Source organism: Indicator indicator, chromosome Z (assembly GCF_027791375.1).
Source record: "Indicator indicator isolate 239-I01 chromosome Z, UM_Iind_1.1, whole genome shotgun sequence".
Classification (NCBI taxonomy): Eukaryota; Metazoa; Chordata; class Aves; order Piciformes; family Indicatoridae; genus Indicator; species Indicator indicator.
In genome coordinates, this window is record NC_072053.1 from 63,933,280 (window position 1) to 63,946,193 (window position 12,914).

Below are 12,914 nucleotides of genomic sequence, written 5' to 3' on the forward strand. Positions count from 1 at the left end.
ATCTAAACCTTCCTGGCGTAACTCGAGGTCACTTCTTAAAGTACCTGCATGAAAAGAACGTCATCAGAAGTAGTCAACATGGATTTACTGAGGAGAAGTCTTGTCTGACTAATTTCATAGCCTTCTTCAAGGCCATGACTGGATGGATAGATAGATGAGGGGAGGGCCGTGGATGTTTTCTACCTTGACTTCAGCAAAGCTTTTGACACCACCTCCCTCATAGGCAAGCGTACAAAGTGGGGGTTAGACAAACAGACACTGGGGTGGATTGAAAACTGACTGAAAGACAGAGCTCCAAGGGTTGTGGTCAGTGGTGCAGGTCTGTAACAACTGCTGTTCCCCAGGGCTCAGTACTGGGTCCAGTCCTGTTCAGGGTGTTCATCAACAACCTGGATGAAGGGATAGAATGTATCCTCAGCAGGATTGATGATGACACAAAATTTGAAGGGGTAGCCGACACAGCAGAAGGCTGTGCTGCTGCCATCCAGCACGACCCAGACAGGCCAGAGTGTAGGGCAGAAAGTAACTTACGAAGTTCAACAAGGGCAAGTGTAGGGTACTGCACCTAGAGAGGAATAACGTATCCAAAAAGGTTAGGGGCTGACCTGCTGGAATGCAGCTCTGTAGAAAAAAGACCTGGGAGTCCTGGTGGACAACAGGATGACCAGGAGTCACCAATGTGCCTTTGTGGCAAAGAAGGTCAATGGTATCCTGGAAAGCATCAAAAAGAGTATGGCAAGCAGGTCGAGTGAGGTTCTCCTCCTCCTCTACTCTGTCCTGGTGAGGTCTCATCTGGAGCAGTATGCCCTGTCCTGGGCCAGTCTTTTTTCAGTGGTGCTGAACAACAGGACAAGAGGTAACGGTAACAAACTTGAACATAGGAAGTTCCATCTAAACATAAAGAGAAACTTATTTACACTAAGGGTGCTGGAGCACTGGAACAGGCTGCCCAGAGATGTGATGGATGCCATTCTGCGCAACCTGCTGCAGGTGAACCTGCTCTGGTGGGGGGGGTTTCACCTAGGGAGACTTGATCTCCAGAGGTCCCTTCCAACCCCTGTCACTCTGTGATTTCCACTCGTCCTATTGCCAGTTACCTGGGAGAAGGGACCAACACCCACCTCAAGCTTCTTTCATTAACATCCTCTTATCACAGCCTATCACACAGTTAGACTGGACAGCCTCAATGAGATCAGCCAGCTCCCTCTCCTGCCCCACTGATTCCACTACTTGATAAAATTGTCCAAGAGATACACCAAAAGCAAGTAACATCAGAAGGAATAGAAGATCACATGAATGTCATACCATGTTTTAGGATTCTGTATGCCAGAAGAAACTTCCCCTCCACCCCTTCCATATCTTTATTAGCATCCTTTCTCTCTGAGTCTAATCTCTTAACATATTCTGCATGAACATGGGGGAGGACTGCTTAGGAATTAACCAAGTAAGCAAAGATGCTCATAATCCCCATATGGTTGCTAGGCAACAGGTAACCAGAAAAAAAAATGGAAATTATGAAAATGGTAACATGAATGGTGAAAATGGTACAACACTCACAATTAAAAACTGTTTTAAATACTCCACAATTTGCAGTTAAAAAACAATTTATTAAAAGTATTTAATTTTCAAACTTCCAACAGGTCACAACATTAAGACCCAGTAGTCTCTTCTCCAGACAAACAGCTCATGTTCAAGACACTAACAATCTTGTTGGTTCACAGCGGAAAAAAAAATTCATTATTAGTAATCATCTGGCCTATTATTAATGTATAAAAACTAAAAGCCTACTTTCTGAGATTTGCTTTCTATCTGAAACATGAGATGAAAAACGTATCAAGGGTGCTGTCAGCCACACAGGACCTAAATACTTTTTATTTCCAGATTCATAACAAAAGTTAAAGTTGCCTTTGTTCTTTTCTTCTGCTACATTTCTATTACATGCAGATTAAATCCTATTTGTTGCTAACATGGGCAAAAATATGAAGTGAAAAACCCCACAGGAAGAACATTGATGCTCAAGACAGTCATCAATGTCCATCTTCTAGACAGAAGCGAGGAAAACAACATCGTTAGGAATTAATTACAGCACATTCAAGTGAAGTGGTTAGACAGGTCACCAGGACAAAGGTGATGCAAACACACCTTTTCTTCTGACAGTAATTTAGCCCATTACTCTATTTTCCTGTTCATGGCTCATAACTTTGTACCCTAGTGTGGAAAACATGATCAAATTTTCAGTGCAGCTGCCAACAACCTGATTTAACATTTATACATTAACAGAAACATGACATTTCAGCAGTGAATGGACTCCACAGAAGACTCAAAGCTTTCTTAGCCCATTAGCTTTTCTTATCCACTGCCTGAAGTGCAGATTGGAAACCATCACGTATAATGATTGCACACATCTTAAAACTGAAATACTACCTTTAAACAGAAATGCTGCCTATGCAAACACACACACAAATCCCCTACCTGAGGCATTTGTACAATAATTCAACATGAATTTCAATGCACACAGTAGAAACCAACCAACCAACCAAACAAAAACAAACAGCTGTGAACAGCACCAAGAAATCCTGCAATATTTTTAGGATTTGTAGCCTAAGAAAGTAAAAAAACTGTACACACAGAGGATTTTTTCAGTGCCCAGGAGGCATTGGTCAGTATTTATAATAAAACGTATATTTCTGAAATTCAGATCTGATAATATTGCCCTGGAGAGTGCTGTAAGGACAGCTACATAAAAAAGTTATCTATGAAAAAAAAAGTTTACTTCAATTCAGTATTTTTAAAGCAAACTTTGTTTTAAAATGAAACACACCCTTCAAATCCTGTTCTTGATTAAAATAAACAAGCTCATTCTTCAAATTCTGCACAAGGATTTAAAGCTGTTATTTTCCTTCTTCAATTCCAGTGACAGGCTGGACCTTGCAATGCAGAACTGCGCACCACATGCTTATTTTCAATCCTGCACTTTCTGAGAATGGTTCTGATCCATGGCTGTGAAGAACAGGCAGACGGCAGCTGTGATGAACACGTGCACTGCCTCATAAAGCAGTTTTGGTGAGAAGACACTCCAGATGAACAAGTGGTAACGCAGACCTGTCACCAAGACGATGTAGATGGCGACTGGAATTGAGCGCATCAGAGCGTAGCAGAAACAGCCGTGACCCACTGCTGCTGAGCTCCTGGTAACAAAACCAGAACAGTTCATTGTCAGGCAAATCTAATAAAGACATCTGAATTCCTCCACTCTTTATTCACAGATTCATAGAATACCAGCAGGTTGGAAGGCACCTCAAGGATCATCTAGTCCAACCTTTCAGGGTAAGAATATAGTTTAAATGAGATGGCTCAGCACCCTGTCAAGCTGGGCTTTGAAACTGTCTAATGTAGGGGAATCCATCACCTCCCTTGGGAGTTTGTTCCAATGTTTAATAGTTTGAATGGTGAAAAAAAAAGTTTTCTGGCATGCAGTCAAAATGTCCCCAGTAGCAACTTGTGCCCATTACCCCTTGTCTTTACCATGTGACTCTTTGTAAGAAGGGAGTCTCCCTCCTCACGATAGCCACCCTTCATGTGCTTGGGAAGAAAGACTTCAGTACTCTTTACAAAAAAGAGCCTAGCCTGTACAATGGATAATCAGATGAAGTCTGCTCCTCTTGTAAAAGACATAAACTTGCTGGAGTACACTGCTGCCCACACCCAGTCACACTGCACAAAGCAGCATAAAATTGTGCTATCAGAAAACTCTGCAAAGCTAGCTAACACAACATCCTCTAGAGAACCCCACATTCTTAAGCCTACATGAGAAACACCTTGCATTCCTCTCAGAGCACTTTAGCTTGGCTGAGCCTGCTGTACTGCAAGAGATGTCTGCCCCACATGTAACCTGCTTGGTCCCAATCTGCCACACTAGGGTGATCTGGCAGGTGACAGCAGCCAGATGAAAATGGAAGTGAAAAGATTTTCTGCAGTTCCAATAGAACCTTAGAATTGTTGAGGTTGGAAGAGACCATCAAGTTTAACTGCTCATCCAGAGCTTGGAATCCCACAGCTATTGCTAAATCACTACCGCTAAACCATGTCCCTAGGCACCACATCCATGAGTCTTTTAAATGTCTCCAGGGATGGTGACTCCACCACTTCCCTGGGCAGCCTATTCCAATGCTCGATAACCCTTTTTGTGAAGAAAATTTTTCCTAACATCCAATCTGATCCTCTCCTGGCACAACTTAAGGCCATAACCCCATGAGATGCCAACTTGCAGCAATGCTGCTGCGTTGGCACACATCCAGTTTCCTCAAACCACATCTGCAGAGACTAATTCACACCAAATTCAGATGTTTTTCTGTTCAGGAAAAAAAAAGAATGAATAATTCTATTGGACTGTAATAATAAGCAGGACATCTTCCTCTCCCTATCAAAGGATTTTATATCATTAGATCCCAAAAGAACACATTGACAAAAAGCACAAGTTATTTACTCTGAAATCCTCATCTGAGAATCTGTTTTGCTTTTCCCAGTTTTTAATTCTGATCTTGCTCCAAGCAATACAAATTTAAGATGACTAGCACTGATGTGAGATGTGAATTAGTCACTTACGAGCAAGTAAGCTACAGAATGCAGTGTTTTACATAAACCACTAGACTCATTACTCTTTAAATTAAAATAATTAGGATGCAGTCCTGTTTTCCAGTGAAGTCAAGAGCAAAATTCCCAAGGCTTTCAGTGTAAGGAACAACAGCTCACGAAAACAGAGCCAAACATTTCCCTCATTGCTTTGGCAAGGAAACTGTGGCTTGGGAGTGAACTAGGCCACTTCCAGCTTCTGCATAACTGTGTCGGTCTTCAGTGAGATTGTGCAAATAACCTGCTTTATGTTTAATAACTGATTTTGTTGACAAGAATTAAGCAAACTGCAGTTCACTCCGTTTTAGCTGTTTTCATGCTCATGTGAGTAAAAACAGTGTCTGAATAACCTAAAGAAATGTTTGAGTCAGGCAAACAGGCAATTTAAAAATAATTTTCTAGAGAAAAAAAAATGCACTTGGCAGACCAGCTAGATAAAAGCTATCAGTGGTTGTGGCTATCATATTTATTAAGTCAAATGATGGGATTTAAAACAGAATCCTAAAAGACACAAGTGAAAGCATCCATCAACTTACACATCCAGGTCTTTCATGAGCCCTGTAGTTTAAACTGAAAGTTCAGTTCCTGTCTTTTTCCCTAGTTTGTGCTCACCTAACAATACATTTAGCACCTATTGTGAGAAAGCTCCTAAATGTAAATAGATGGTGTTAAAAATTGTCAGAACAGCTGCTTTTTTTAATCATGGTGACACTGGTTGGAAAATTATTTTAAATTGATTCTCTGTGTGTTCACTTCTCTGGCTCAAGAATATATATAATATTAGACTTAATATTAGATACATTTTATACTGGAATGGGAGCACACAGTAACCTTTACCATTTAAACTCTGCATCACTAGCAAAGAATCCCCAAGTAAATACATAAATGGATACATAAATGGCAGGATTCTTTCTGTATTCTAATACCGTAAGAAAAATGCACTGTTTTCTGCTTATATAGTGCCTTTACTTCCAAAAGGTCTCAGCACTCAGTCTCTCAACAACACATGGATATCTACCCACAGAGGGAAGTCTTGGACAGTTTCACAGCATAATGCAGCAGTGCTGTTTAGAGAAAGCAACGGCCACACGCTGTACCCATAATGTTAAACTGTTAGTGGGGTTCAATACCAGGATAATTCAGTTTACTATGGAACTAGCACAAACGTTCACAATCATGTTGTTGTGCAAACAACAGCAGCACTGCTATGGCTGAGCACAAGCAGTTAGGTGTCCTCTAGTCTGATGCTAAGGCATCATGTCCTTCACGCACAGCACCATGCTTTCCTCCCGCTGCTGCTGTGCACTCAGTTTGCTGAAGAGCTAAGAATTATGACTTTTTGTGCTCTACACAGACAGAGTGACCACAGGATACAGAGCTTCACCAGGCCACAAGAAATGCAGTGGTCAAGTATTGGGCTGCTGCTGATCACGTGACCAAGGAAATCCAGCTAGATCAGCTAATTCCTGAGTTATTCCAGAAGTCATCATGACAGCACAGGAAGCAGGTTGTGGAATGCTGTGTACCACTACAGGCCAGGGACTGATCTGTTGGAGAGCAGCTCTGGGAAAATAGACTTGAGAGTCTTGGTGGACAAAAGGATGAGCATGAGCAAGCAATGTGCCTTTGAGGCCAAGAGGGCAAATGGCATCCTGTGCATTAGAGGGGATTGGGCTATTAGGTAGAGAGAGGTTCTCCTTCCTCTCTACTCTGCCCTGGTGAGGCCACACCTGGAATATCGTGTCCATTTCTGGGTCCCTCAGTTCAAGAAGGACAAGGAATTGCTTGAAAGAGTCCAGTGCAGAGCCACAAAGATGATTAAGGGTGTGGAACATCTCCCTTATGAGGGAAGGCTGAGGGAACTGTGTCTTTTAAGCTTGGAGAAGAGGAAACTGAGGGGTGACCTCATTAATGTTATAAATATGTGAAGGGCGAGTGTCAGGAGGATGGAGCCAGGCTCTGCTCAGTGATGTTCAATGACAGGACAAAGGGCAATGGGTCCAGGCTGGAGCAGAGGAGGTTTTATGTGAAGATAAGGAAAAACTTTTTCAGTGTGAGGGTGACAGAACACTCGAACAGGCTGTCCGGAGAGGTTGTGGAGCCTCCTCTGGAGACTTTCAAAACCCATCTGGATGCTGTTCCTGTGTGACCTACTATAGGCAATCCTGCTCTGGCAGTGGGGGTTGGTCTGGATGATCTTTTCAGGTTCCTTCCAGCCCTTAACATTCTGTGATTCTGTGATGTCATTCGTGTACCCTATAATTTCTGAGCTGGATCAGCCATTAACACTTGCAACCTTTCAACACCACTTCAGTGAAAACAGAAGACTGAAGGCCAAATCTAAAGCAGCAACCTGCAACAACTCCATGTAGAGCTGTCTCTGCAGCAGCTAATGCTTTTTCTTATTTAAAGGGGGAAAATATAGAAGTGTGTAAACATCACACAGTACCTCCATATTCTGACAGAACTATCCCAATATTAAGGCTTCTGCATAAAGCATGAGTGAAAAAAATAAGTACTCAGGTTCTAACACAGAGTTCACTTAGCAAGTTATCTTCCTGGGGACTTGAATAAAATATCTAAATGTGTTAAAGATGAGAAAACATACCCAAACTTCATGATATATTGATAATGAAGATTGATAATTCCAAAAAAACCAATGCCTTTAGAGACTTCAGAATCAAAGACTATTTACAGTTTCACATCACCCAACATGCCATATTTAGACTGCAAACATTAAGTACAGTCTAGAGTACATACTGACTTACAACAAAAATCCTTTCGTTTAACTTTTAGTATTTAATACATGACCAAGAAATTGTGCTGTTAGTATACTTCCTGCTTCTTTGGATCTCCTAAATCCTAGCTGCCACCATTTCATCAACAAACCTACCAACTCTCTGTCCACCTCTGACATTCTATTAAAGTGGATATACAAGGTTTGTAAAATGAAAAAAATACGATGCCAAAAACATGAAAGAAAAAAAAAAAACACTCTTGTCAAAGTACCTCTCCCAGTCATACAAAATACTTGGCAGATAGTGGCACAAGTTCTGCAGTTTGAAAGTAAGCCCTGCAAATAGTTCCACAAAGAATTTTAAAACACACTACTGATGACACTAAAGTAGGTGGTGAGCTGGACACATGAGAAAGGAGACCCACCTTACAGAGTAAGATGCCAGGCTGGAATAGCAGGCTAGCAAGAACAGTACGAAGTTTAACAAAAACCAGTGCAAAGTCCAACACCTGGGAGAGATAAAAACAGAGGGCTCAGTACAGGCAAGGATCTGTGTACGTCTGGGGAACTGCCTTGCTGAAAGGGACCTGAGTGTGCTGGTGGACAGCAAGTTGAACACGAGTTGGCAGAGCGTTGCTGCAGCAAGTAAGGTAAATCAAGTCCTGGGCTGCATCCACAGGGGTATTACTAGCAAAGACCAAGATGTGATCATCCCAGCCTACTCAGTGCTTGTCAGGATGCACCTGGACTACTATGTTCTGGTCCCCACATTTCAGAACTGACATGGACAGACTGGAAAGGGTCCAAAGGAGGATTGGAGATGATCAAAGGAGTGGACAACCTGCCCTACAAAGTAAGACGGTAAGAATTAGGTCTCTTCTCCCTGGAGAACAGAAAGTTCAGGGAGACCTCATCACAGTATTCCAATGCTTAAAGGGTGGCTAGAAAGAGCAGAAGTGCTCTCTTCACCAGGTACCACATGGAGAAGATCAGCTGCAACTGGTACAAGTCGCACTGGGAGAAGTTTTACCTGATTATCACTGAAATAATCTCTCTAGGGATGCAGTAGAGTCCCCTCAACTGGAGGGTTTCCAAGATGCAACTGGATAGGATGCTAGATGACCTTTTAAAGGCTTCTTTTCTCATGAAAGGTTGGATCAGATGATCCTTTAAGGTTCCTTCTAACTTGGGCTGTTCTACAGTTTTGTGAGCAATGCTCATTCTTCTGCACTGAGGGCAGAGTCAATTCTTTCCCTTTTTTGGTTGTTTTTTGTTGTTGTTGTTTTGCCTGCAATAACAACTACTCTTAAACTTGTGACATAACTATTATAACAGGTCTCTCCTCAAACTAATTCTGCCACCTCAATAGCATACACATTTGAGAACTTGTGCACTTGAAGAAAAGACATAAGAAGGCAGAAACATCCTGGATAAATACAGAAGGACATCATTCCATGTACAATCCTATCCTCAGCTACCAGAACCAAGCAGTTAGTCATGCTGGCCACAGAACAGAGAACTACAGGCTGAAAGAATTTGGGTTGTTCAGCCTGAAGAGGAGACCATATAGCTACATTTCAGTATCTGATGGGGGCCCAAAGGAAGGCTGGGGAAGGACTGTTTAGAAAGGCTTCTACTGATAGGACAAGGGGCAATGATTTGAAACTGGGGCAGGATAGATTTAGATTGGACATCAGGGAGGAAGGTTATACAATGAGAGCAGTAAAATACTGAACAAGTTGCCCACGGATATGGTTGAAGTCCCATCCTTGGAGACATTCAAGATCAAACTCATTGTGGCCCTTGACAGACTGATCTAGTTGGAGGTGTCCCTGCTCATTGCAGGGAGGTTAGACAAGACCTTTGAGGATCCCTTCCAACCTGATTCAAGCTGTGAATCTGAGAAAGTGCATGTGCAAGGGACATAAAGAGATGCTGGGCAGGTGAGACAGAGAGAGAGAGAGAGGGGAGAGGATTGGAGAGAGAGAGAGGGAAGGACAGCAAGAGCACATGTTAGCATTAGAGAGTGAAGAGGTAGAGATAGATCCTGAGAAAGAAGGGAGCACAGAGTAAGTCAAGAGGGAAAGAGGCAGGAAGGTAGAGAAAGAAAGGGAAATTAAAGAAAAATAGCACAGTGGGCAGAGCAGTAACAGAAGCAGAAACAGAAGCAAAGAAATCCAGAATGTGATTGAGAGAGAAAAAAAGAGTGGATAGAAAAGAGTGAGAGGGAAATGAGTCAGGGAGAGGGAAAGAAAAGCAAAGGTAAGACAGGAAGCAAGAAGGAAAGGAGAGGAAAAGAGCAAGCATAGGTAAAGAGTGGTAGGGAGTGAACAAGAGAGATGGATGCAGAAGCAGAGGAAATGACAATGAGCAAGAGGTAAAAGATCAAAAGGGAACGAGACATGGTGGGACATGTTCAGAGTGGCAAGAGAAGGGAGAGACAGCAACATGGATAGACAGAGTGAAAACATGAGAGGGGAGCAGGTAAGTGAAGAAAGGAAAGTGAGCAAGAAGCCAAAGGCAGAGGTAAGGATACTGTGAGAAGGGGAAAGAGTAAGGGGGAACAGAACAGGAGAAAAGACAAAGGGAAAGTGTGACTTGGAAGAACTGATTAGGATAGAAAGGGAAACAAATTAGAAGAAAGGGAGACAGCAACAGGTAGAGAGAATCAGAGGAGGAAAAAAGAGGAAACAACAGTGAATGGGAAGGAGTGAAAGTAAAGGAAAGAGCTCACATGAGCAGGAGAGAGTGGCAAAGGAAACAAATGTGCCAAAAGGAAAAAGAAAAAAGAACAAAGAACAGAAAGGGAGGGGGAAAGACAAAGCGGGAGAGAAGGAGCAAGAGAGCAAACAATTTGCACAAGTTTCTTGGTTCTCCTTTGGAAGCTACTGGGAACAGGGTCCAGGAACACTGGGGTACTCCTGGAAACTCTCTGAGAAATTCGAGGGTATATGCTCTTGCAAAGTAAGGACAAGGTAAGGAGAGCCACAGGTCTGTGTACCTGAGGAAACTCCAGGAGCTTCTAATATATTCAAAGAGTTGCCCTTCATCCAGTGTGCCTGGAAGCCTTTGTCACAGCTGCTGCCAAACACCTCCATAGCTGACAGGCCTAGAGCAGTGCTAAGAGCCACAGCAGCTTGTGCAAAACGGTGTAGTGAACAGATCCTCACCTCTATTCCACCCAGCCTAAACATTCTCAAGCATGGTAGTGATGCACCGGAACACATTCTCCAGAAGCTCTCAGCACTGCACAGAGCCTCTTCCTAAGGTTTGCCGAGATGCTCTTCTTTCCTGAAGCAGATCGGTTGTTGTTGAAGAGCTGCGCCACCCAGTGGAGGAGTTATGAGATCAAGTGAGCACCACTTGGCAGCATTCAGAGAGGATGAAAGAGACCTGATCTTCTCAGATACCCTACATCTTCAAGGGCCCTGGACCCCAGCTGCAGTGCAGAAGAAGTCTTATCTTTAGCAGAATTGTAAATGAAAACTCTGTGGAAGCTAAGGCTGAAAGACTTTTGGCACCCAAAGGAAGGTTTGTGCTCCACCTGAATGCTTTCAAATATGTAACAGCCTCACTGTCTTCAAAACTCAGGAGGATCAGGGTGCGGTTTTGAGAGAGCTTACAGGGAAGGATTAAAGAGCAGATCAGTACAGGTGTTTGCTAGAGGCTGCCTGACCAGGAGAACAAGTAGACAAGTAGCCTTGTGTTGGCAGGCTGCGGTCCTCTTGTTGTACTTCAACGACCCCAACATGTGTTGGAGGGACAATGCAGAGAAGAGCGTAAGAAATCCAGGAAGTTCCTGGAGAGCATCCATGACAGCCTCCTACCCAGCTGCCAAGCCTACGAGAAGAGGTTCAATGGTGGACCTCATATGCACAAACAGGGAAGGACTTGTTTGGGTTGTGAAATTCAATGGCATCCTTGGCTGCAGTGATTGTGAGATGGCAGCTCCTGAGAAGTAAGAAGAAAAAAGCAAGTTCACAACCCTTGACTTCAGGAAAACAAATTTTGGCCCCTCCAAGGATCTGCTTGAAAATATCAAGGGAAAAGACCCTAGAGGGAAGAGAGGTCCAAGAAAACTGGATGATAATTGAGGTTCACCTCTTCTCAGCTCAATAGCAGTCCATCCCAGTGAGGAGAAATTCACATACAAATGTTGTAAGGACTGTGTAGTTGAACAAGGAGCTTCTGGCAAAAGTTAGAAACGTGAAAAGGAAGCACATAAAATCATAGAATTGTTATGGTTGGAAGGGACCACAAGGATCATCTAATTCCAAATCCCCTGCCATGGGCAGGGACACCTCACACAAGATCAGATTGCTCAGAGCCACATCCTGCCTGGCCTTAAAAACCTCCAGGGATGAGGCTTCCACCACCTCCCTGGACAACCTGTTCCAGTGTCTCACCACCCTCACAGTGAAGATCTTCTTCCTAACATTCAATCTGAATCTACCCATTTCTATTTTTTCTCCATTCCCCCTAGTCCTATCACTACCTGACATGCTAAAAAGTCCCTCCCCAGCTTTCTTGTAGGCCCCCTTCAGATACTGGAAGACCACAATAAGGTCTCCTGAAAGCCTTCTCTTTCCCAGACAGACAGCCCCAACTTTTTCAGTCTGTCCTCATAGGAGAGGTGCTCCAGCCCTCTGATCATCCTGGTGGCCCTTCTCTGGACACGTTCCAGCACCCCCAGATCCTTCTTGTAATAAGGGCTCCAGAACTGGACACAGTACTCCAGATGGGGTCTCACCAGAGTTGAGTAGAGGGGGAGAAGCACATCCCTCAACCTGCTGGCTATGCTTCTCTTGATGCAGCCCAGGATGCAATTGGCTACTTGCGCTGCAAGTGCACATTGACAGCTCATGTTGAGCTTCTCATCCACCAGCACCCCCAAGTCCCTTTCTTCAGGGCTGCTCTCAAGCCAGTCACTCCCCAGCCTATATTGGTGCTTGGGATTGCCTCGACCCAGATGCAGGACCCTGCACTTGGTCTTGTTGAACCTCATGAGGCTGGCTTGTGCCCACCTCTCCAGCCTGTCAAGGTCCCTCTGGATGCCATCCCTTCCCTCCAGTGTGTCTGCTGCACCACACAGCTTGGTGTCATCAGCAAACTTGCTGAGGGTGCACTCAATGCCACTGTCCATGTTACTGACAAAGATGTTGAACAAGACTGGTCCCAGGACTGAGCCCTGAGGGACTCCACTTGGACATGAAGCCATTGACAGCTACTCTTTTGGTGTGGCCATCAAGCCATTTCTTTACCCACTGAATGGTCCATCCATCAAACCCAGTCTGCACCAGCTTGGAGAGCAGAAAGTAGATGCTGGGACAGACAACCTGGAAGGAATACGGAGACACTGTGTCCAAGCACACCGCAGTGTCGGTATAAAAGCCAAAGCTCACCTACAACTGAATCTGGCAAGAGCTGTCACAGGAGAGCAGGGCTTCTACAAAGTGCATGAATGGGAAAAGAATGACTGGGGAAAACGTGTTTCTATTGCTAAAGGCAGCAGGGACCTAGTGACACAAAACATGGAAAATGCCGA

The 12,914-nt window shown here is 43.8% G+C and overlaps 1 protein-coding gene across 5 annotated transcripts in view; it reads right to left on the reverse strand.

The window, feature by feature from the left end:
- Positions 1-2,902: 2,902 nt before the first annotated feature.
- PIGG (phosphatidylinositol glycan anchor biosynthesis class G) overlaps positions 2,903-12,914 on the reverse strand; it is a 70,162-nt gene continuing 60,150 nt past the window's right edge. For 4 of the 5 annotated variants that reach the window (XM_054397755.1, XM_054397753.1, XM_054397752.1 and 1 more), the window contains one exon: positions 2,903-3,185. In XM_054397755.1, coding sequence (XP_054253730.1) covers positions 2,963-3,185 — 223 coding nt within the window. In that variant the 3' untranslated portion in view covers positions 2,903-2,962. Of the gene's footprint in view, positions 3,189-12,914 lie in introns of all 5 variants that reach the window. The other variant, XM_054397751.1, reaches the window with a different exon arrangement.